Source organism: Scophthalmus maximus, chromosome 6, assembly GCF_022379125.1.
Source record: "Scophthalmus maximus strain ysfricsl-2021 chromosome 6, ASM2237912v1, whole genome shotgun sequence".
NCBI classification, from domain to species: domain Eukaryota; kingdom Metazoa; phylum Chordata; class Actinopteri; order Pleuronectiformes; family Scophthalmidae; genus Scophthalmus; species Scophthalmus maximus.
The window spans coordinates 25,291,798-25,317,597 of record NC_061520.1 but is presented as its reverse complement, the minus strand read 5'-3'; the positions used below and the strand labels follow the sequence as shown (position 1 = coordinate 25,317,597).

At 45.3% G+C, this 25,800-nt stretch overlaps 1 protein-coding gene across 26 annotated transcripts in view; it reads right to left on the bottom strand.

Moving 5' to 3' along the window:
* nfasca (neurofascin homolog (chicken) a) overlaps window positions 1-25,800 on the bottom strand; it is a 112,096-nt gene that overhangs the window by 19,336 nt on the left and 66,960 nt on the right. For 16 of the 26 annotated variants that reach the window (XR_004793428.2, XM_035630948.2, XM_035630947.2 and 13 more), the window contains 23 exons: window positions 24,723-24,828; window positions 20,095-20,291; window positions 19,555-19,677; window positions 16,980-17,150; window positions 16,618-16,665; window positions 13,669-13,780; window positions 13,224-13,408; window positions 13,000-13,131; window positions 12,148-12,291; window positions 11,777-11,888; window positions 11,500-11,666; window positions 10,760-10,907; window positions 9,810-9,934; window positions 8,976-9,020; window positions 8,491-8,592; window positions 7,579-7,776; window positions 7,288-7,358; window positions 5,834-6,056; window positions 5,536-5,651; window positions 5,187-5,397; window positions 4,935-5,057; window positions 3,870-4,046; window positions 2,282-2,308 (listed from right to left, as the gene is read on the bottom strand). Coding sequence is in view for 25 of the 26 variants with exons in the window: in XM_035630948.2 (XP_035486841.1) it covers window positions 2,282-2,308; window positions 3,870-4,046; window positions 4,935-5,057; window positions 5,187-5,397; window positions 5,536-5,651; window positions 5,834-6,056; window positions 7,288-7,358; window positions 7,579-7,776; window positions 8,491-8,592; window positions 8,976-9,020; window positions 9,810-9,934; window positions 10,760-10,907; window positions 11,500-11,666; window positions 11,777-11,888; window positions 12,148-12,291; window positions 13,000-13,131; window positions 13,224-13,408; window positions 13,669-13,780; window positions 16,618-16,665; window positions 16,980-17,150; window positions 19,555-19,677; window positions 20,095-20,291; window positions 24,723-24,828 (3,063 nt within the window). In the remaining variant the exon portion in view is untranslated. The remainder of the gene's footprint in view (window positions 1-2,281; window positions 2,309-3,869; window positions 4,047-4,934; window positions 5,058-5,186; window positions 5,398-5,535; window positions 5,652-5,833; window positions 6,057-7,287; window positions 7,359-7,578; window positions 7,777-8,490; window positions 8,593-8,975; window positions 9,021-9,809; window positions 9,935-10,759; window positions 10,908-11,499; window positions 11,667-11,776; window positions 11,889-12,147; window positions 12,292-12,999; window positions 13,132-13,223; window positions 13,409-13,668; window positions 13,781-16,617; window positions 16,666-16,979; window positions 17,151-19,554; window positions 19,678-20,094; window positions 20,292-24,722; window positions 24,829-25,800) is intronic. The other 10 variants (XM_035630949.2, XM_035630962.2, XM_035630965.2 and 7 more) reach the window with 7 other exon arrangements.

The following is a 25,800-nucleotide window of genomic DNA, read 5'->3' as shown; positions in this document are numbered from 1 at the left end:
CTGCACGCACTCTTGGACGCCGCTGCCACCGTGAGGACAAGTGTTGACATTGCACATCTGTCACACTTTGATTTTTTGAAGAGGATGCAAATAATGAACTATTTTCTGTTGTAATTAAAGGAGAACTTTAAGGGAAACCTGTAAGACTCAGTGTTCGACGAGCCACACAAAACTGACTTGACTCTGTAAAGTGATGACATTATCAGGCGATGATGACGTCATCCGGAATTACCTCAGTAGTAGTTCCCTTTACAACAGCCTCCTTTACACTCACATCGCTGGGGGCAAAGACATTTTATATCATGTCACATTTCATTACAGTAAAAAAAACAAACTGCCGTGACAGTTTTCACGACTGATTCTTACTCATCCTCCCCAGACGTTGCTCTTTTTTTCTGTCTCATAGTATTTTTGGACGGCGTCCTACTGTAGCAGCTCTGTACTAACATTTGGTGTCAATGTTTTAAGGTATTGGCCAAAAAGTTAAAGTTCATAATATACAGTATATAAAATATTCAACTTTTTTAAGCCATACTCTGTTTAGTTTCTGAACAGTTGTTTGCATTAAGACAACAGTAAACTCTGATGCTCTGATGATGTTTGGCTTCTAGTATTAGATGAGCAAACAGAAGGTTTACAGAGAAACACATGTTGACATTGAGGGACTCCCCCTGTTTTCCACTCATACTGTACCTTGAAGTTGAGGAACTCTCCAGCCAGTGGAACGTCCCACCAGTGCCACCCCCCACCCCCCCAGACATCTCCCTCACACATCATGCTTGTATCGCCGGGTCGGATGCCAAGCATGCCCTCAGACCACCGTGCGGGGGATAAATCAAATCGGGCGGGGTGATGGAAACATCAGCGTGTAAGGAGCCGTTACAGCCCAGGGAGGTAGGCCAGCCACATTACCTTCAGAAATCCCAGTATGTGCTACTGACTCAGTGAACAAGCGATGGATGATTGCAGAATGACATGACACTTGAAAAAAATAGGTTGAGAAGCAAGACGAGTCAGTGAGTGAGCGGGCGAGCCAACTGCTGATGGGAGTTCTGCTGGCCGATTCCTCCGCAGCAAACGCAGCAAATCGCGCCATTCGGCGAAAAAGGTTTCCGAATTCTTGACGTCCTACTGCGAGGATGTGCATCGCGTGCACCAGAGCAGCGTTGCCGACATGACGGTGAGTTAAAACACACAGGAGGAGGCGGCGCTGCGACATGGACCATCAGGCACTGGCTCAGAAATCAAAGGTCGAGGCGAGAGCAAAGGGCCTGAAGGCAGATCGTGCAGCGTCTCTCAGGGATCACAACAACGAGAGCGAAAATTTAGAAGGCGCGAGATGTTATATTGTCATGTGCAGTAACTGAGATGAACTCAAATTGGCTGACGGATAAATACGAGTGTTCCCTAAACCGGGTTCATGGAGAAACCTTGCGACCCTCCAAGCCAGTGACGCTCGGAGGTTTATTCTTTCAATCCCTGACAGCGCGCGTCAGCAGACCAACAGCACAGGAGAGATGAAGCGACGAGGGGAAGCAGATGGTCGGATGAGAAAAGAAAGAGACACAGCGATGCGGACAGCAGTTCAGTCCACTGTGGTGTGTTAGAGCTGAGACCTGTTCCCCACTGCCTGTCCTCATAATAAATATATGATCGTTTGGGGTCGAGGGATAAGTCACTTGTAATGGGTAGTTATTACCATGTTTGCTATTTCTAGATGAGTTTTAGCTCACCTCGATGGGAAGCAATACACTAATAAATCACGAAAAATAACCTAGTTGCGGTCTCATGTGATGACCTCATACAGTACAAGATTTGTATTTTGCCCACGTCACATAATTACTCACCGCCCATCTGTTCACTACACTGCTGCTCTCATACAAGAAGTCATAGAAAATGGTGGTTTTTGGTAAAAAAAACCTTATGCCTCTTGTGAAAACTGGTCATTTTATAGGCCATGTTAACCTGCCAGTCTAATAACCATTATGTTTCATGCAGGTCTTGTTCATCTGCTGTATATGTAAAACAAAACCTGTTTTCTCTGTCCCACATGGGTGAAACCTCCAAACCCGGTGGGGGGGTAAAGTACACACAACAGCTCCCTCTGTTGTCTACCAGTGTGAACTGCAGGGGGTGCTGCTGCTGCACTTGACTGAACAATACGAGGGGGGTCGGGGGGGAAATGTGGACGTGTGCTGCTGCTGAATGTTAAGATGGACAGAAGGTGAGGGGAGGGGGGTAGGCGACAAGCAGACACACTGTGCTTTTCATTCCCCATTACCTAGACCTGTGGTATCAGTAAAGTTTTCTGCCGACAAAAAAAGAACAAGAGAGAAAGGAGAGAGGGGGAGAGGTGTGAGAACGACACAGAGGGACAAACAAGTGCAGCTTGATCCTCTCACTTACCACTGATGCATATATATATGTAACCATTAACTGTATGTATTTATTTCTATATATATATGGCATCTTTCTAGTCTTCACAGTACAAGTCACATGCACCGTTTCACACACACATTCAAACAGCGCTGCGCCACACGCCGCTTTTTCTGTCGCTCGCCATTCCCACACCGCTGGCACAACCGTCAGGGGCGGTGTAGGGTTCAAGTGCCTTGCACAAGGGACACGTCGGCGCGCTGAGTGGATGACGTCATGGGATCAAACCATCAACCGTCTGGTTGCCACAGCCGCTCAGGCGGTAAAATCTGAAATCTGAACTGTGAAGTCTGTCCCGAGTTAGACACGCACACATCTCAGGGGTTCACGTCTCGACACCTGGAGGAATAAAACCCAAACCATCTGGGCGAGTAGTAAGTGAAACATATTAATATGCAGTATCGGACCCATGGTCATAAATTCTAGTGGTGTGGACACTGGCTCATCGTTATTTAAATAATTAAGTATATCACATACTTATTATAGTATGTAACATTTAATAATTACCACATGAGAGATCTGCAGAGTAGAGCAGTAGCAGGGCAAGACCCATTCCTGCCGCAATGAGCCTCTATCGGCGCAGTAATTGCAATTCTAACTGTCAAAAATCAAAAGAATGTTGACTAACTTACAGAATAGGTCGTATTTATTGCAATAAAATCAATGTATTGTCGTGCCTGGCCTACATGTACTGTAATCTCAAAAGCCTTGGTTAAGATAGGGTTACGGTCGTGGCAAAAGCCTAACAAAGGAAAGTGTGCCGGAGAGAGTCCCACCCAGGGGTGTGACCTCGGACACTCATCCCTCCTTGACGAGGGCTATCGTGACGCCACCAAAACTATGAAAAAGGATGCAACGCCAGCATCTCATTGCTTCCAGGTGCAGGTCCCGCTCTGACCAGACGGGTCATCACACGTCACCGGCGACAGAACCCGCCGGCTGACCACCGTCCATCCAACCAGGGGGGCCGCACCGCCGCTAGTCGCTGACCGGCAGAACTCCAAATCATTCAACCTTTACCTACCCACCACTGTGGTGATTTTGGTTGTAATTATTAATTTCATTCTGAATCTGAATTCCAATTTGACAGTTATTATATTGTAAATGAGACTGAATCAGCAAATTGGCTTTCATTTACCTTCCTTTGAACGGTGGTGGCCTGGCGTGACTTTGATATCCATTAAAGTTATGATCAAATATTCGTATTTTTATATTCATATTTTATTAATTTGATAGCCATAACGGATCAACTACATTGTTCCAAAAAAAGGTGCCAAATGGTTCTATTACCAATGTCAAAGCACAACAGTGTTATATATTACCATGGAAAAAAATAGTTCATGAGGAGGAACTATGTTACGGGGTCGTTTCATGGGAACACTGGATTCGAGACATTTTCGGGCAACGAACAGGTCAAGTATAGGAACGCTCACCCTGGTTGGCGAAAGGTGGGGACTCCTCGGCAAAGACCTCCCCTGCCCCAATCTGTGTGAGCGCTGACAGGAAGAAGTTGTAGCGGGTCGACCTGTCCGGCAGGCGAAGGGTGAAGTCCGTCACGTTGGGAAAGAAAGTCTCCAGCTGCGTTCGGCCCCCCACCCTGGAACCATTGACTACACACACACACACACACACACACACACACACACACACAAACACACACACACAGAGCACATCATCACATGGTGCAGTCTGGCATTGCAGCTGAACGTAGACAAGCAGTAAACTTCCAGTTGTTGTACTGTACTTTAACAGTTTGAGAGGCTTCGGCTTCATTGTCACTTCCAAAAAAAGCAGTCAGATACGATACCAGGGTTAAACAGGTTTGGTAAATCTGCGTGGGAAAATGATGAGTTCCCAAAACGAAGAGAACACATTTTTAGTAGAACAAAGATTTATATGTGAATTCTACGGCTCCTGAACACCTCCCTTCTGATTTCCCTGCCGTCATAAAACTAAGGCCAACTGTCCAAAGCGTTTTTGTGCAGCGCTTCAGCTGAATGAATAGAAAAGTGCCCTGGATGTAAGACAATTTCTCTCTCTGGAAATCAGGTCTGAGAGAACGGGGCTCTTCTTTTAGACTGTGGTGTTTCGACCTGCAGGAAGATCTGAGGCTGCTGTAGGAACCAAATAAATTCATACGGCCACAAAACGCCTCTGTCTGAACAGAAATCTTGGTACAGAGCCAAACGCTTGCACATTGTACCGATCCAATCCATTCATTCAAAGCACTGGTATCTCAGGAAAATGTGCAGGATTACTCCAAGACAGTATTCATCTCATCAGAGAGCATTTGTGATACGCTTCACTAATGTTTAATGTGAAAACCCCCAGTGCACACTTTTTCCCGAAAAAATGTAACGATACTGGTCCAAACTGAAGATCATTCAAGAGTCAAATAACATCAACAACTTCTTGTGGGGACGACCCCCGTAAGCCTCCTCACCCCCATCAGTATTTGTATGAATATTTGCATTTTTGACAGATGACTGTCAGCTCACCTATACGATATTTGAGCTGGTATCCAATCAGAATGCCGTTGGGCTCCAGAGGTTTGTCCCACTCCAAGTAGATGGAGTCGAAACTCCTGCGGTTGATCCTGAAGAACCTCGGAGCGTCAGGAACTACGCACACCCGCCATCACAAACAGGTAGAGAGAAGAAAGAAGAGGGCTTTGTATTGCAGCGCCGTGATAAATAAATATACAGAGTGTTTTTGTGATTGATGTAACCCTGGAGGCCTGACGTCCTCACCTCCCTCTTTGGTGGTGAATTCCACGGTGTTGCTGGGCGGGCCCTCAAAGCGGCCGTTGGCCACGACCATGAACATCTGGTAGCGCGAGTAGGGCACCAGGTCACTGAGGATGCCAGACGGCTCGGATGCGGTGCTGTAGACCCCTTTGGTCCTCTTCTCCTTGCTGACCAGCAGACCCGGGACCAGACTGGACTCACGCCAGTAATAGAGCTGGGGGGAGAAGAACGAAAGGCGTTGGGGGCGCGAGAAGTGCAGAGCATGAGGGAGGAGATTGAACCAGAGGAACCGCAATGTGATGAGAGAACAACATTCGGTTTAGACCAACTCAGTAAATGCAGCCAGTCTCACTTTGTACTCTTTGAACTCTCCCCGGACAGAGGCTGGGTCCACGGGCTTCCAGTGGATGTTCGCTTTGGTGCTGCCGACCTTTGACACCCGCAAGTCAGTCGGAGCGTCGGTGGGCACTAGACACACAGAAATGAATGTGTGAAAATGTGTGCAGTCATTACACTAATAAAGGCTGACAATCACGGTGAAATGATGGGTTCCGTCATAAGAATACCTACCTGCCATTGTCCACAAATCTACGCGTGTGTGGTCTGTCTTTCAAAATGATGCTATGAATTATGTATCTACAGTTACGTACCGTCCTCTCCGGAGTACCCAATGACCTGATTAGACTCGGGTCCTGGTCCAAACTCATTTCGGGCCTGGACTTTGACCTCGTAAGGCACGTAGGTGTCCGTGTTGTGGACCACATGTTTGGACCCCTCCGTGGTCACATTGCTCCACTCCTCCCCCGCGTCCTTCCGTCTCCACCACACACTGTAGCGCAGGTTTGGGCCGTTTCTCTCCAGGTCGAGCAGAGGCTGGAGGGAAGGGACAAAATAAAACTGACTGAAGTGTAGATGCTGATTCTAGATGCTGATGTAATACTGGTATGTATACACATTTTCCATTTCAAACTTCCAGACTTTTTCCAGACTCAAATATCCTTCTTCTCTGTACATTTTTTGAAGTTGATTGTGATGTGCATGTCCTGATGAATATTGAAATATTGATACTTCCAATTCTGAAGTCACCTATTCTAGGACTGATTCTCATATTAAAAGATTGATATTTAAACAGTCATAATCAATTTCATAGAGAGGAATGTTGTCATCAATGAAGAGGTTGAATCTCATTTAAACTTGTAGTTATTTACTGTACATGTATTAGGTAAACAGATGTAGAAATATCTGTCTATATGTCTATGTGTTTTATTGATGCTTCCAAAGGATTTGTTTGTGTTGCAATGGGTCAAAGAGGGGTGCCCAAATACATAATACGTATTTGTTTTAAACATATGACTTTCTCATTTACCCACCAGACGATTGAAAAAATGGGGCAACAGAGTCTCAGCCCGATTTGGAGTTAGTGATAGTGTCAGAAAAGGGGGAATTTTGTCCACAGGTCTTTTTTAATCATTATTTTGGTGATCGGTATGTGAATAGCAATGGTCTAGTGAAGCATATCATGTACAGTAAGCAGATGATCCTGTGGTCTTTAGTCCATGTAGTGCTGTTTGTCACTGTGTGAATGTTGTGGAACACCGTACAGTGTTGTCATGTTATGGTGAACCTAAGAGGACACATGTCTAAAACGTCCTGACTTTGAATTGTCTGATACTAATCTTAGTGTCTGTAATAAGGTAATATCTACATATATACAGTATACAACATTTTGAACGGATGATGAAGATATCTAAAGGCACAAGCAAACGCTCTCTTAAACTGGTTTAGTGCATATATAGATTATATATATATATATATCTACAGATATAGAAATGGTGGTATAGATGTGGTCTAACCACAGAGAAGTCCGATTACAGAGACTTCAAGTAGGTTATAGAGATGCCATGGACCAGGACGGTGTGATGTCAGTGAAATCTTGGTGGCTAAAGGAGTCTGTACTTAAAAAACGTCATGTGTACAATTATTTGATGAATCTGTAGGAGTCTTTGTAGGACAACGATTTACATTATTATAAACCATTGTGTGCATTTGTATGTAATATATTCTATACACACACGCACGCATACACACCGTGTATGTGTCTCACCTCCCAACTGATCTCCATGTTGTCCTTCTCGGAGCCCCATCCTCGGACGCCTCTGGGAATGGCATCCGGGGCTTGTTTTAAAAATAAAACACATTCACTCAGTTCAAACATCGGCTGCAACAAACTCCGTTTACATCAGGTGCAGATTTATGACTTGAAGCCTTCTGGCATGTGTCTCCTGCAATCTGTTATTTCTTCTGTCTTAGAGAATAGATCATATTTTCTGGTATGTATTTCACTGTACCTGATAAAACTACATTTAGCCAACAAACAGTGTGTGGTGCTTCTCACCAGCTCCGCTGGTCTTGTATCGTGGTGAGGGGCGGCTGGGCTGACTCTGGCCCACTGTGTTGATGGCGATGACCCTGAACTGGTAGTTGACAAAGGGGGCGAGCTGCAGGATGACAGAGTTGAAGTCCCCGGGGTAAGTGGACAGGTTCTGCCACCTGCCTGGCTCCCAGCGGTCCTCCTCAAACTGGACCAAGAACTCTGCAGAGACACACATCTGGCTTGAGAAAAGGCAGAACACCAATGCCATTGGAACACAGTCAGGTTCCTGACAGGGTTCAGAATGTTCTCTAGGATCTTGAGGCTCCCTCTTGCTCCTGTGGGGGACCACCTGCAGCTGTGGGTTCATGTATTCTTGTATCACGTCATTTCCTTCCCTCTTCTCCTCTTAAAGGTGACATATTATGCAAAAATCACTTTTTCATTGGTTCAAATGTGTGTATTTGTGGAGCCTGCTAAAATAAATCCAGGCGTTTTAGACAGAGGGTGAAAAGAGGAGCTGCAGGAATGGGCAGTATGAGAACACTGATGCTTTTTCGGAACCGTAGAACATATAAACCTTTTCAAGTGGTAACCCAAATTAAAAGAATGAACTTGAATATGAGCATAATATGTCACCTTTAAATTTGTTTAAAGGCCATGTTGAATTAATATTTCAAGCAGTATACAGATCATAAGTAATATTTCATGAGTAATAGGCCTCCAAAAGAGGATTTCTATTTCAGCATCCCTACATCATAATTTCTTCCCCAAGCTTGGTGATCTGAGACAAATGTACTTTTAGCTCCTCTTCACTCACATGATGTGCCCACAGGATGCCCCGTACTTCCACGGAAGGACACTGTGAGGTAAGTGAAAGCTGCACTTTTTGTACGTTTTTATTTTCCAGGAGACGAGGAGTGTGCGTGCACTGACCTGTGATGGGGCTCCTGTGGTCGTTTCCAGGGATCCAGGTGAGGCGAACACTGCGGGCCGCTGGGTCCGACAGATCCAGATCCATGGGAGGGTCTGGGCGGTCTGCGGAAGAGACGGGGAGTGACCAAATCTCCGACGTGGCAAACACACACAAGTGCACATGTACATGCTGCATGCAGCAAAACACGTCGCTCGTGCCGTTTAGTGTACAAATACATTGGAAGGTTATGAACATCTAATCCAAGAAATTAAATGATTTCACTGGTGACATGCAGAAAAGAATTCATTCTGCATTAAAAAAAAACAGACCCTCCCCTAAAATACATATGGAAAAAAACTATCTTTGGCACATGATAAATAAATAAATAAAATTATTATAATAAATATAGCAGAGGCACTAGTTATGAAAGAGGCAGAGAAAAGGGGAGACCATAGGAAAAGCAGAAAAAGAAGAAGAAAAAGCTTCCACCTGAGCCGTGTGTTACCTGGAGGCAAGGCACTAGAGACTGAGGGGTTGAGGGAGGCTTCCTCTGTGGGGCGGGGGGTCAAGGACCAGGAAGTGGGCGTAAAGGTTAGAGTTCGAAGGTTAGTCGAGCGACCAATCAAGTGAGGGATCACAAGTGTTAACATGTTATTTTGAACACGTTGTGTGCGTGTGTACGTTGTGTCAGAATCACTTCGCTCCGATTCGACACAGTCGTGCGAGCAACAGTTTGACACATGACACTTTGGTAATATTTCCTGAAGAAATGGCCATAATCTCAAAAAAGTGTGCGGTGACACGGAAGTGTGATCCATTTCTCAACGTGCGTTCATTTGAGACTCTCTGTGTCCAATGTATCACGTGTCAAACAGTACAGTCTGCAGTTAAAGTGGTTGAATCGGTGGGAGCGAGTCGAGTTAAAGCCAATCTAAGAAAGTATGTCATCAACAATAGAACGTGCATGATTTCCGTTTGAAGGTACAGAGCTAAAAAAAAGTAGTACAGTGTGAAGAGAAGACTTTCTAAAGGAGGGACTATCAAGCAGTAAATGTGTGTTTGACATGAAAAGACGTGCGGTCTATTTACTCATGTCTGACCAACTCTTCTTCAGTATGTCACCTTGACAGACTTATTACTTTTCTGTATTTTTTCCATCGCATATCAAAAACATATGACTATTACTGGGACATGTTTGGCTTACAAGACATTTTAATTTTAATTATGTGCAAATTGACTTTGTAGTGACACACACACACACACACGTCATATTTGAAATGGTTTCCCTGGGATTGTCCTCCGCTGTCATGGGAGCACACTGCTCTGTGTGTGGCTGTACCTAACACAGTCAGGCGAGCGGAGGCCGAGTCCTGGTCTATCTCAGATTTGACGGTGCAGGCGTACGTCCCCTCGTCACCCTCGTTCACGTTGGAAATGGTAAGTGACTCCTCGTCCTTCTTCAGCCTGGGAGACGGACACAAAGTGATTGGGTGTCACCGTGTGGAGTTTACAGCAGTGAGGCCAATAAATGATTCAATTTGAGTTCAATACAAACTCTTGAGTGTATGAAAAGGAAGACTACATTGGTTTTACCGTAGTCTAATAACAACAGAACGATTTAGTAGTTTGCTCTGAGTGAAAACAGACGATTGCGGCTGTGGCTCAGGAGGCAGAGTGGGTCGTCCACTAACCAGGAGGCTGATGGTTTCATCCCTGGCGTCCTCCTGTCCTAATGCCCAATCGTCTTTAGGCAGGACACTTTACCCTGAATTGCTGAGCTGCGAGTGTATGAATGATTTGTGATAGAAAAATCACTGTGTATACTAGTGCTGTGTGTGAATCTGTCAACATGACTTTGGGTTGGCGATGGTGAAAAGAAAAGCGCACTATAAATGCAGTCAATTTACCAATTGAGGCACAGTTAATGTGGATCCCAACAAAGAAACAAATAAAACTGGATTTTGAGGTTTGTTAAAAAAGTGCTGTTGTATTTGCATTAAGATAAACGTCTAATGGGAAAACTACACTATAGCACAAAGAAACCAGAGATAAACTGAATCTTTAATGTTGATTTTCTGCAATTATTTTGACATAACAGTGTTTAATACTCTCCTGGAGTATTAAAAACAAATTTGGTAATGATAGAAACTTTACTTTTACTAGTAGTTTGGATGAGTATTGTGTTTTATGTACCAACTCGTCACGTTCGTGGTGTTTTGTTTTGTGCAGGTGGATGAGAGGAGTGGATTTTGTGCGGGTGGAGTTAATGCCACCTTCAAGAGCCGTTACCTCCATCCCAGATAGAGCGGCTTGTCATCCTTGGTCCAGGTCACGGTGACGGGCAGGCTGGGGTCAGACTTCACCTTACAGGTGAAACGAGCCGTGGAGCCCCTGATGGCTGACTTGTGCTCGGGGGCTCCGACTATACGCGTCCGCTCTGAGGTGGATGAGTTGGTGGGGATGAAGACAAACACACGCAGGCACACGTACACACACACACACACACACACACACACACACACACACATACACACACTATATTGACTCACACATTTAGAAGCAGGGGAATAGTAGTTGATGGTGTTTCATAATGAACCTCGTAGCTTTTGCTTGTAGCTGGCCTGGTTTTTATTTTATTCCGTGAATGATCGGATGGGGAAATTTTTGTCAGACCTATAATGCTGCGCTTCGTTTTGGATTATTGTAAACAGAAGATGAGGCACTTCACTGTGATAAAAGGCACAAGAGAGTTGCGTTTCACGCAACAGTGCAAGCTATTTTTTGCACAAGGAAAGGAAATCATATCATATTTCACACAACATTCTGCTGAGCGTCAGTCATAAAAGGTCATTAAAGGTCATAACAGTTGCTGGAGCTGTTTACTGCACGTCACCTGCTCAGGATACAAGTCATGTTAGATGGTTACAGAATGACTTCCTATCACTATATTGCCGTATAACTGTATTGATGATGATTACTTTACATTTTCAGTTCTGCTCAGAGTGTGCAGTAGTGACATCATTTCTGACCTTTGACCTCCAGGCTGACTTGGTTCTCGGCCATGCCCAGGATGCTACTGGCCACACAGGTGTAGGTGCCCTCGTCCTCTGCTCGGGCCTTTTTGATCTCCAGGGTGCCGTTGATGTAAGCGCGGTACTGACCGCCATCCAGCCCGCTGCCCTGTCCATTCTTAAACCTGCACATGGAGAAGACACATTCAGATGGGTACAGGGAATGAAAATATGAACCAGTTTATTTACCATACAAAAAAACAATATTATAAATGCAAAAAAGATCAGTGCTCACCAGCGCAGTTCTGGCAGAGGAGAACCAAAGAATGGACAATCCAGGAAGGTGCGGTTGTTCTCAATGACTTTAATCAGCTGTTTTTTAGCTCCCAGCATTCTCGGAGGCATGTCTACGAGGGAGGGACCATGGATTTGTTATGGACTATTTTACTTTTTTCAAATCCAGGTGATATGAACTCAAACTGTGTAAATACCTAAATTACAGTACATCCACATTAAATGAGTAGATTTCAGGATGAATTCATTTGCTTTCTCTGACACAAACATTGTCCATACAAGACAGTCCTCAGATTCTTATTTTTCTTGCTGAGGCCATACAGATGACACCACACCACCCCCCGCCCCACCTCACCAACCGCCGTGACTCACCAAGAACGCTGACGAAGGCGTTGGCCAACAGATAGCCATGCTCGTTGGAGGCGTTGCATTGGTAGACGGCGCTGCCTCCCATCTGCACCGAGCGGAAGATGATAGTGTCACCCAGCACCTGTCGGCTCGGGTTGGGGGAAGGGTCTAGGGTCGGGAGAGGGCGTGGGAGGATGCAGAATAGAGTTAAACAGAGTAAAAGTTATAATGAATGTAAAAAAAATTATAGAGATTAAGGGCATTACCTGACAAATTCCAAAACATTAAAGCTACAATGTGTAATATTTAGAAGAACGTATTCGCAGAAATTGAATATCAATTCAATTCAGTATCAATATTGTCACTTATTAGTATGTGTAGGACCTTGATACTGAAACTCACTGCCACAGACTCTGGCAATAATAATATTACGGTATTAAATAACAACAAAATTTAAAGCCCCACTGTGTAATTTTTGTAATTTTCTGGCGGCATCTGATGGTAAAGTTGCAAACCGCAACCAACTGAGCACCCGACAGGGGACACTGTATGGTGGCGCACCGCTGATTCCATTTCTGGTTTTCGGCAGCGTCTGAAGATTCAACACAAACGCGACGTTGTACAACAACCGTATTCAACACGACGTAGCAAACATGGAGACTCACTCGGAGGTCGGGTCCACCTCATGGAACTATATTTAACTCATTCGCAGTTGATTATACATATATGAACACATAGTTATGGACAATATATTCAATTTCTGTGAATAAGTTCTTCTAAATATTACCCACTGTAGCTTTAAAGTTTTTTAGCAAACAAAAAATTTAAAAAGAAAGAAAGGAAAAAAAGGAGAAATGATGAAACAGCTTCACGTACTTTCTAGCGGCTCTCCGTTCATCAGCCACTTGATTTCCGGTTTGGGGTTCCCGTTGGCCCGACACACCAGACGCCCGTTCTCATCTGGGGCCAGCACCAGGTCTGTGGGCTTGTCCAGCCAGTAGGGAGCCGCTGTGGACCGAAGCAGGAAGTGAGGTTGGCACGATGGACTCACTCACTCACAAGTCAACCATTTGTCAAAGACATAATCGTGACCTCCTCACCTTTCACGTGGACAAAGATGGAGTGGCGTATGCTGCCCAAATGATTGTTGGCCATGCACACATATTCCCCGTCGTCCTCCTCCGACACACTGACCATCTTCAGGGTCTTGTTGAACTTCTCAAACTTCACCTTGTGCCCTGGCAGGTCCCCTCCCTTCTTAAACCACTTGATCGTGGGCGTCGGTCTGCGAGGAGGGAACGACACGAACGCGGCTTTGACTCAAGTGGCATATGGAACTGCTCTATTTTCCAGAAAGAAGCCATCTTTTGTCACAAGCATCTTCGGCATCCTGGTGACTTTCAGTACATGTTACAAGTGTTTGGAAGATTTATAGAGATAGAGAAGCTGACCTTGTGTTATATAATGAAATATCCTGCAGTATTCAATACTACCAAAATGTGTGTGTGTGTGTGTGTGTGTGTGTGTGAGAGAGAGAGCGCTCACAGTCCAGCAGCGATACACTCCAGCAGCAGGTGCTCGTCTCGTAGCACCATCTTGGAGCTCTGACTGCCCGACGGCGAGAGGAAGGTCGGCGTGGACTCGGCTACTTTGCGGCCTGCGGACGCGGAACGGAGGGGCGGGGGTTAAAAACACGCAAAACACATTCGGAACCTGACACGAGAGGTCCGCAGTGCATCTCTGTTGCACGACTCATTTCCTACAGCGAGCTAAAGAAGATCCGCTATGTGGGCACTTTTATTCTGATCTTTGCGGCCGTGTTCCGACGCCTCCAGGCTCGGGCTCTCTCTCTGTAGGGAGGGCAAGCGTCTGGCTCCTCTCACAGGAAGACAGGAAGAGATGCAGCAACAATAACAGGGTCATTGATCTCACTTCATGTCTGCCAAAGGAACAGAGATGGCAGAGACTCTGAAGTAAAGCAGCTGATTCAATGTGCCCAGGTTGTTCAGCTGCAATGGGATTAATTCAACAGTCAGGCAGTTGATGCATCAGTCCTCAGCTCCGTCTTAAACATTCCTGTGTGAATTAATCCGCAGTTGCCATTACGAGACATTTGGATCTGTTAGGTCTTTTTTTATAATCCAGGATGAATGATGAGGATGAGGACACAGATCTTGAGGCACATTAACTCACATTAGCTTTGCTTCACTTGGATGATGAAAATTGGAAATAGACATTTGAGCATCAAGCTGAAATGTGAGCAAACTGCCAATGTTGTCTTTGTGTGCTTACCACATCATTTTTAATCAGGCATGAAGTTGATTCACGAAACTCAAACATGTTTTCTTGGTTTTTCTTGGTGAACTACACATCCGATTCTGTGCAGCACTGTCGATGATAATTAATAACTCATAATTCTTTGCAGATGCACCACTGACTGAACCAATTAAAAACTGCTGCTTTTGATTATCATACAGTCTCATTTCTTTTGTGAGTTCAAGACGGCACATTTGCAGTTTGCTCCAGTCCCGCTTGTCAAACACAATGGGCACCAAGTCCAGGTTTGGGAAAGCTACAGCCTGCTGAGAAGTGTGCAGGATTGAGTTAGCATTAGTCTCATTTGTGATGCAAATCTGTACGGGATTAATGCATCTGTTAGCGGGAAGCTTCTCCAGCGGCAGTCGGGCGGGAACGGGTGAAGGGGGACATGTTACTGTGTAGTGACACTGGGAGGAGAAGAGGAAGAACCCACAGAAGAAGAAGAAGAGATTGAAGGTCAAAGGCATTAGATACACCATCATCATCATGAGTAACTACGGCGATGCGTGTTCATCAGAGATTGGCAGCAAAGTAGCCAGCGTGTGCTCATCACTTGCCCGCGATCACACAAAATTGATGTGTGAGCGCCGAAGTGCGCGGTGGCAAACCTAATTTCCATACACGTATGACTATTAATGACCCCAACATGAATCCAGACTAAATATTCACCATGTGACCTAATTCTTCTCAGTGCTGGAGCCTCATCAGTATCTCCAGTCCTTCAGTCCTACATGAGCCGGGAGAAGATGCTCCCTGTGACAGGGAGCATCTTCTCCCCAAGGGCCGTATCCCATCCACCCCCCTGGGCTTAGCCCCCACCCCGCCCCACCTCAGCCCAACATATGCTGCCCACTGCAGCTGATCTGTTCCCCTCCAGCTATGGGCTCATTCAATAGGTGCATGTCACAATGAATATAGAGTTTCAATTCTTTATTCGCAATACACTTGAATTGGGGGTAAATTTGTGTGTTAATGACTCTATGTTTATTCATTAGGTATGATTTAACATATTATACAAGAGATTATAGACTGAATTAGACGAACACACTTCTACAGAGCGATGTCACATCTGGTCCAAGGTGCTCATCCTTCTGTCGTAACGCAACAAACAAAAAAAAACAAGGAACGGACGAATTAAACACACCACATACAACATGTTGTGGAAGCCTAAAGGGGACTAAGTGAAAATGATAATGTAAATGTGAAAATGAAAATGTAATTCCACAATAGCATTATAATTTTCCACAAATGTATGTGTCTTTTGAGTAAAAATTCAAATGAAAATGCCATAATCCAATTTTCATTTTCATTTTCACATCCTTTGATGGGAATTCTATGACTACATTAAAATGTTAATGCAATTTGAGAACAATATGAAAATTTAAATGAAAACTCCATTTGACTTAACCTGCTCTTCAGTGGACAATATTCAAATGTAGATGCAATATAAACAATACAGCCTAATTTTCCATTTAAACAAGCAACATGTAGGTCACAATTAGAATTCAAATGCATTTCTTACCATTTGAAAATGAAATTGAAAACTCCATTTGACTTGAAATTAGAATGCTATTGTGGAAGTGTACATTTTCATTTTCACATTTACATTATTATTTGAATTAAGTCCCATATAGGCTTCCATAACATGGAGAATTCAAAACCTTATCTGTATCCAGCATATCTCACGAGTTTTTTGAGATTTAAATCTGAGAAACATCAACTGCTGATACCTTTTAAACTGACGCTCAGTTGTCTGATTTGATTCGTGTGTCAGCAACAGTCTCACGTGGAAACATCTTCTCCTGATTAGGCTTCATGTTTCTTGGCAGATGTTATTTAATCATCAATCTTAATACATTTTGTTTTGTCCAGAGAGACTAACACTCCAGCGGACATAATTGAATACATGTCGCCTGTGAATTTCTTCTCTGACCAATATATTTATAACCATATTTAATGTCGCCAACAACTTCAACCCAAAGAAATCACGGCAACTTATTCTCACTTTTCCATCTGAGAACCGCACGGGGAATTCTACAACCACAGAAAAGCAGTTAGGCTGTTAGGTCCGGCCCGAGGTCAGTGGGCGGATGAAGCCACGTCGAGCCAGCAGGTTAGTGTTTCTAGCCATGTCACCATGGGAAAGTGGAGCTGTCGTGACAGAAAGGGACTCACCACCAAAGGGGTCAGTGGCATTGTAAGATGTGTCATTATATGGCTCCTCTGGAAAAAAAAAACACACAGTGGATCATCAGTCCGCACGCAAACACATGCAGAGGGCGCTTTGGTACACAGTGGAGTCGAAGATCTCAGGAAGAATCCCACATTTCATGTCTTCGCTCGTCTGGATCGGCCTGAGGAAATATGCGCGTATCGCGTGTTGTGTCATCACCTAACCTCTAGGTGGAGATGCACGCACGCAGCAGACACGATGAGAGAGCTGGACCACAGAGTTCACGCATTATTTCTGCAGCAGGTTCAATGTTCCGTGTGTGTGTGTGTGTGTGTGTGTGTGTGTGTGTGTGTGGTCTACTCACTGGTGTGAACTTTGAGCGTGAAGGGGTTCTTCTGCTGGATGGTGTGTGTGAAGGGGAAGCGAGCGTTGCAGCTGTAGTCTGTGTCGGCGTCCCGAGCGATGACGTTGGAGAAGTACATGTCTCCGTTCAGGCCCATGGAAACCCTCTTGTCCTGACGTATCGGGCTCATGCCTGGAGGACACGGGAGGAGCACAGAGAGAAGTGGAAAACAAAGAAAAGCACATTAACCTCAGTCATTTGCAAGGTGAACATCGCTAGTGGCTGGCAGTCACACGTGACCATTAACCATTGTTTTTTCTAAGCGCTGAGCAAAAGAGATTTGCAATGTTAATGTCAAACTTAAACGGTACAACTTTAACTCGCAAATCTTCACCGTGGGCAAATGAAAAGACAAAGACCTCAATAGCAACACGGAGGACACATGCAGTGGTGCCCGCCGAAATCTTGACTGGCGACTGAACATCTCAGGGCGGCACACCGAAACCAAAAGCCATAAGTGAATTTCAGGAATCCTATTGTGCCGTTGTGGTATGTTTTGGAGTTTTGGATTTTAGGTTTAGTGAGTTCGATTTTGTTTATTTTTCCTTTAAAGACTGCAAGTCTGTTTTTCCTTTCCTTAGTTATTAAACACTCTTTTCCCCCTTACCTTCATTTGGGTCCTGCTCCTTCAAACCCCTGACACTGAGACCTAACTATACTGTTTAGCTAATATAAAACCACATGCTTTATTGATTTAAATTAAATTGAATGGATAGTACCTAATGTAAATATATATTTTACCTAATGTAAAATATCAGATAAATGCAGAATTTACTATAATTCTGCTGCTTTTGTACATATCAAACTCAAGCTGCTGGGCTGGCTGTATTTGTTTTTATTTATTACTGTACTTAGACCAAACTACACTATTTAAGTATTATAAAAAAAATACACTTTATTGATTTAAATGAATAGTACCCAATGTAAATATCAGATAGAAGCATTTTACCAGCATGTAACATATCATGCATATGCTAAAGTAACTCCATAGTGGGGACCTTGATGGCGCCACTGGACACATATTATTATTCTTAGGAAAATTTGATGCTACATAACCTTTTCTTTTTTTGTGGGTCTGGAATTTCCTGATTTCCTGGTTTCTTGAAGAGAAGAGAACTATGATATCACCAATGCAGATCTGCTAATACGAGAGCCGTGTCAAATGCTGTGCACGAACTGATGTGCCGCTGCATGTCAGTCCGGGAAAATTGCTGGCATATTAATAAGTTAGTGTTCATCCCGTTAAAACACAAAGCGTCACAAAACATCACAAGTGGATTGGAGCGAGGAGAACTGCGTGGGTTCCCGTTCAAAATCGGTATCTGTGCGAAGGTCCGACTTCTGAACGACACCCAACTTTAGAAGCATGTAAACCAGCCAGCTGTTCCCAGTAAGGTGCTCAGGGAGAGTATTTCAGTGTGGTCATAGATTTGACATATATATATATATGATTCCAACCGTGTGTGCGAGAGACTTAACCCTGAAATGCCTCTGACGGCTCCTCCAGCAGTGGATATGAATACGTGTGAATGGCTGAGCGTGACTGACACTGTAAGTACAGTTTACTGGCACGCCACTGCTCCAGCTGAGTCACCCTACAGTCACTACTACACGTTAACGTGGAGTTCATCCACACTGACGCCCAGACAGAGCGTCCACACACACACACACACACACACACACACACACACACGCACACACGCACACACACACACTGACGTGAGCCGCGCGGTTGTCGAGACACTGGCCCCAGGACCAATCGGCGCCCAGCAGTCTTAATCTGGCCTGTGTGACAAGTTGATATGATGTGTTGTGAGTGATGTGAGAGCGTATGATTGTGTGCGTCATACACGGAGCGTGGATAGTTAACATAGGGTGATAAAACGTTTTTTCTATTTGAGATGGGAATCTTTGTCGTCATGAAAATTCAAGCTCACCAGGTACAGGTATACTCTCAGATACTGAGACTTTTTGGATAAACACTATTATATTCAAGTCTTATATTGTGTTATTTCTTTAAACCCCTATATATATACATATATGTATGTGTGTGTTATTTATCTAAGGAAGGTGCCCTTCACAGTTCATGTCTATCGCTGTAAGCTGTGAGGTCGGCCCTGTCAGATCTGCAGCATCACACACACACTGTTACGGCCCTGGCCGTTGTTTTGTGAGTTTATGTGTGTGTCTCTTTTGGTTTCGTGAGAGTGGACCCCCTTCTCTGCAGGTGAGGATCTCTGGCTGCACCTCTGAATCTCCTCCGCGGGGCTGAAAAACGTGGGCCTTCCATGTACATAGCACTGACAAGTAGGGGCGAACTGCCATTTTCTTTTGCAATGTTTTCTCCTGTTGTTGGTTCACTTGTAAATAAATTGTTCACTGTTGATCATTCCAGTGTTCTGGTTGTGGTTTGGGGACCGGGAAGGGAACCGTTTCTTTTCATTGATGTGGTGCTCCTACCCCCCTAGACAGGGGCATAGCACACACGCAGGACACACAGATGTAACGCTTGGTGTATGGGCGTGTCTGTGCTCACCGCTGGTCATCCAGAAGGTGAACGGAGGGGGGAGGCCCGGTGGGGGGTTGCAGAGAAGAACCAGCGGGGAGCCTTCCGTCACCACCACCGGCTCCAGCACCTCCTTGGGCCACAGAGGCGCCTCTGAAGGATGGGGGGAGGGGGGAGGAGAGGAGGTGAGGAATATCAAGACACAGGTGCATCACACAAAATCTATAAAAAAAACTTAAACAAAGTTTCTAAAGAGATGATCAGCAGTGCATTTGTCGCTATTGAAGAGTTGTGAGACATGCAGCCATAATAAATATCAAAAGAACTTAATATATATATATAAAAAATATAAAACATATATCAATAAATGTTTTTTCCTCTTTCAAGGATTTTAAAAACCTGTGTGAACCCAGAATAATATTTTTAACTTCTTCTGCAACAAACATATGTTTAATTTCATAATCTGTGCAAAAAAACAGCCATTAAACGCTGAAACCTTGTGGCATACGATGACCTTTGAGTATGTATGTGTGTGTGTGTGTGTGTGTGTGTGTGTGTGTGTGTTCTTACTGGAGACCCGCAGCAGGATTTTGTTGGACAGAGCGGTTCCTAGGTCATTTTTGGCAAAACACTGGTACTCTCCTTCGTAGTCCTCCGGTCGCCCCCCGCTGCGGAAACCGATCTCCAGGGTTCCCGAGCCCTTTCGCATGGTCACCCTGGGGTCCTTCGCAATGTTGAAAAACTTCCGATTCTTTCGCCATGAGAACCTGGGCCACAAAACACAGAGCCAGGGTTATTCTAACGTAGTTGTTCCCTTGAACACACACAAGTCTGGAGAACAAGGCGGCCGTATGAGTACACTCGAGGAAATATTTGAAAATAACATTCATTTGAACTTTGACGTTGAAATAATGGCAATTCGTGTATTTCCCTTGTTTTCTGTATTTCTGTAAATATGTAAGTAATACGTAAGTATGCATCTTTCATTTTCATTCAACATGGAATATGTGAAAATTTGGAGTAAGGAGTATTGCATATTTCACTGAGAAGCCTCCCTGCATGGCCTTTAAAAAGTTGATTTATGTCACATCAAACGCTCCCGAGAACATCTTTTATATTTGTGAAGGATATGATAAGCCTGAAAATTGCCCCTGACAGCTGTGCGGGCAGTGTAAGAATGAATGTGTGTTTGAATGGGTGAATATAACTTGTGCTATGAAGCGATTTGGGTGTAAAAATTGAAAAAGCGCTGTGTGAGTACAGGAATATGAGAAATTGAAAAAAAAAAAATTGTGTTCCTTTGACGCAGTTGAGACTTTGTTGCAGAATGCATAGTTTCTGTCAAGGGACTTACAGGCAAATTCACGTTGACGAGCTAACGCAGGAGAGGAAGCACCCACACGCTTGTTTGAGAGGACACAATGACGGCGACGGGAGGAAGTGCCCGTGGGCCCGTCACCACGTCGACATGGACGGTTTTCAACAGCTGGATAATGTGTAGCCCCTTTGCTCGCCATGTAGTTGCCATCCAATACTCATCTGGCACACTGCGGCCTAATCCCGTTGCATGTGGTGCTCCCTGATTAGTGAAGAACGCTGAACATGCTCACGTAACCCGCCTCTATTTTTAGTGTGGATTTACAACAACAAAAAAACCCCGCTTCCTGTCATTTTGTAAGCCAGTTACGGTCGATCGGTGGAGTGTTGGAGGTGCGGCGCTGAGGCCTGAACAATGGACCACTGTTGGAGCTCTGGAGAGCAGCACTGCACCACGGTGTGTGGTTGCGTAGTACGAGTGAATAAGTGAACGATCCCCGTTTTGCTGAATGTTTCATGAGCGTGAATAGTCGACCGGAGCACAATGCCTGTCCTGGGAAGGCCAGAGACAGTGTGTGTGTGTGTGTGTGTGTGTGTGTGTGTGCAGGGGAGAGTGGCTGTGAGTGCGTTTATTGTGAGGTCGCACGCATGTGTGTGCGTATGTGCGCAGGAATCCGGGCGAGCGTGCACGTGCATGAGTGTGCGTCTTATGTAAAGCCAATCTGTCTCCAAATAAACAATGTACCACTGTCCTGAGCTGATCATGCCCCCACTGATGTAATCACAGGAGATCCTGTGTGTGTGTGCGCGCGCGTGTGTGTGTGTGTGTGCGTGTGCGCGCGCGTGAGTCTGCTCCACTCCTGTCGATGTGTGAATTATGGGAATGTTTTCATCACAGTAGGCTTTGACGTGTGCTTTTGTGTGCGAACACAGTTTTTCGTCTGTGGAGCAGAACAATAAGAACACATGAATGTGAACGAGAAAGATGAGAAGAGTTTGGTGTCCGACGAGCAGCTTCCACAAGGATCGCATTCTGACAGAAACACTGGGCCTCACGCAGGAACCTTTTCGTATTCTTATCGTAGATAGATTCGTACGAACAGGCCATGTCGGATTCATCAAATTGATTGCAAACTTTTAGGGAAATTATCTGAAAATCCGCCGCAATATTTCGCAGCACAAAGGTATTGTGCGCTCCCCCCTGGCGATTGTGCAGCTACGTTGAGCGGCTAGGCCTCCGTGAGTGCATTTCAAATCCATACACATCATAATTCGAATTGCAGAATTACACATACCATCATAATAAACATAATAGAGTCAACATAATTATGATACATTTATAATTGCTTCAAAGTAATGAAATATGCAATCCATTAGTGAAACCCTCAATCCAACTACTATGACAGTTCTGGACCGTCGTAAATTGTGTTTATACCTGAGAGAAAAACATACAAGGAAGCGGGTGAATGCAGGAAGTTTTTCTAAATCGCTGCATATGCACGACCTGAGTGTTTGTGTGGAACGCTTCTTGCATGAGGCCCGTTGTTATGCAGAGGTTGGAATTATTTTAGAAAGATCAATTGTGAATCGGCCTCGTCGGAATGTAAAACACTTTTAATAACGCCTGTGTTTGGAATGTTCTATATGAATACAGCCTGCGTTTTGGAAAGACCACTTGTCATGCTAAGGCTGCAGAAGGCAGACAGACGGGTGTCACACTGGGTTTAAAGGTCTGTTGGAGGGCAGCAGAGGAGCTGGTCGACCACAGGGAGGGGTCACTGGAAGAGGAAGGGTGGATGAAAATCAGAGGGCAGAGTGGCAGACGAGCACATCGGAGTGGCACCGTCCCCCCTCGTGACTCTCACTGCCACAGGGAGGCCAGGGAGGATGGAGGTGGAGAGAGGGGAGGGCAAGGAGACACCAAGGACACACAGGGGGGGGGGGGGGGCAAGAGGCGTCAGAGGAGGGAAATAAAGACGTGGGGTGCGGTCGAATTGTCAAATTGACCCGGAAGTCTTTCATCGGCAGCCATGATGAGAGCTGTTTTCTGATTCTCTAAATGCACAGGAAAGGAGCTTCAATGCTTCCTTTCCTATATCCTTTTAGCGTAGGGTACACTGGACCTTCCTGTGTGACCGTAGGGAGTTATAGACGCCACACAATTCATGACGCGTCGTGCACGAACGTAAACGATTCAATCCGAAAAAGTAGAAGAAGAAGAAGAGTATGAGCACGACCCAGAATTGTTGCACGTCATCATGTGAGTTACCGTTGCATATGAATCATTTACATGTGATGCCACACGGTGGTAAAACACACTGACACGTGCTGGATGAAGTCCACCTTCGGAAAATGTGTTGTTTCACCACGGCAGACGCACGTCAGTAACATCCGCCGTCGCATGATGACGCAGTTGAGTGAAAGTGGTGTCGGATTTCTCTGAGCAGGCTTTTCCTAAGTCCTACGAGTCCTTCTTTGCACCTTTCCTTGACCTCATGACGTTTTCCACTGAGGTCAAGGAATAGTAGATAGGAAAAGACGATAGGGAGGACAGTCTTAATCCACCGGCGACAGAGGAGAGAAACGAAGACGACGAGCAGAATAAACGGTAGGCAGTGGGACGGAGAAGAAGAAGAGGAGGAGCGAAGAGAAAATGCATCACACAGCCCTATGTCCCCACAGCCCTATGTCCCCACAGCCCTATGTCCCCACAGCCCTATGTCCCCACAGCCCTATGTCCCCACAGGCCTATTGTCCCACAGCCCTATGGTCCCAGAGCCCTATGGTCCCACAGCCCTATGTCCCCACAGCCCTATGTCCCCACAGCCCTATGTCCCCACAGGCCTATTGTCCCACAGCCCTATGGTCCCAGAGCCCTATGGTCCCACAGCCCTATGTCCCCACAGCCCTATGTCCCCACAGCCCTATTGTCCCACAGCCCTATGTCCCCTGAGACCTATGGTCCCACAGCCCTATGTCCCCACAGCCCTATGGTCCCACAGCCCTATGTCCCCACAGCCCTATGTCCCCACAGCCCTATGGTCCCACAGCCCTATGTCCCCACAGCCCTATGGTCCCACAGCCCTATGTTCCCACAGCCCTATGGTCCCACAGCCCTATGTCCCCACAGCCCTATGGTCCCACAGCCCTATGTTCCCACAGCCCTATGGTCCGACAGCCCTATGTCCCCTGAGACCTATGGTCCGACAGCCCTATGTCCCCTGAGACCTATGGTCCGACAGCGCTATGTTCCCACATTTCTAGGACATTGTCAAAATGATGGTTAGGGTTAGGGCTACTGGATAAAAGGTTGGGTGAAATTGGCTACCAAATTGGGAGAAAGGGGGATATAATCTGATACAAATTTATGAAAAAGGCAAATGTGGGGCCTAATTTTCAGTGAAATAAAAATCTTACAAATGTGGGAACATAGGGCTGTGGGAACATAGGCACACCGCTCTGTCCTCAGCTGTGCTGCGTTTCCCTGCTTGGAGTCCGGTTGCGTCCGATTGGCGCAGACAGCCTGTCGGCAGCCGTTTGATCACGGTGTCAGGTCACTGCAACATTTTCCGCCTGCTGTCTCATTTAACAGCAGGGTTTTTTAAAAAGACATCACATAAAAGTGTTGGACTAATTCATTTTTGTCACTCCAACCACTCAATTGTTGTAATTTAATGTCCATGAAAGTCCCAGTTGTGGTTGTGGTGTGGGCAAGGTCAATGTTAGGTAAGTAGTAGCTATGGTTCCGAGTAAGTCTCCTGTAAGTGAATGTAGGTCAATGTAATGCTCTCTGAAGTCATGGAGATGTGTGTGTGTGTGTGTCTGTGTGTGTGTGTGTGTGTGTGTGTGTGTGTCTGTGTGTGTGTCCGTGAAATGCTTACGTTGGCACCGGGTTGCCCTTGGCCTCACACTCGATGATGATGTTATCTCTGGGGTCGACAATGTAGTCCTTCACCGACTGTCTGACTAGAGTGGGGGGCTGCTTCACTGTGGGAGGAGGGGGAGACAAAGAGGCGGGGGTTGGAGAAATAAGGTTGTGCGAAGATAATGAACACATTCATCCATTCATACGCACGCACACGCAGTTCTGCTTTGCATGCCGTTTAGTCTTCAATGGAAACGGGTTTTTTTGTTTTCAAAAGCTCACTATAGTGATTTATGTACAGCTTTTCCCGAAGATCAATACGCAGATTGCTTGAGTTACAGTAATAAAGCCAAACCGAGAGAGACATTAGGCGGAGAGAGAGCCGTCAGCAGCTGGTCATTGTGTAGCTCGAACCCGGAGGAGATAAGGTATTTTGGGGGGGCGATTAATCCAACATTCGGTGTTCCAGTGTGTATGTAGGGCAGCAGGGCAGCGTCTGTGGGACGGAGTCTACATAAACTACGGATTGTGTGTCCATGGTGATGAAGAAAACATCATTTTGAATAGTTTATGGACAACTGCAAAGCGCTACGGCTCAGAGGAACGAGATGCTCACATAATACTTGGTAGCCGGGCACACGTGGTCGGTTTTGGTCTGCAAATGGGATTTGTCAGCACTACGATAACATTTAATATCACCAGACGCTTTTTTAAAAACCCATTTCCACAGACTTATCTTATCCTTTTTTTTGTTTGTTTTAAGGGGGGGTGAGGATCAGCTCAACACAAGATAAGCACTCGGGAGGACCAGACAGAGGCAGAGAGAGGACGGAGATGAAAGAAGGTTCTCCCTCTGCGACGGAGGCTCTTCAGGCTAATCTTATCCTCAACCCAAATAGCACTCTATTATACATATCCCTTTATGTTGCTATGGCAACCATAAGAGTATATCATAGCATGAATAGTTGGGATAACAGCCAGGCAATGAGAGATATGGTATGCAAAATACTCAATATGACAACTTATACCACAATCCTCATCCGTTCCACTTTCACTCAGTTACATATGCACATGTTATATTCCCTAAAGCTGTG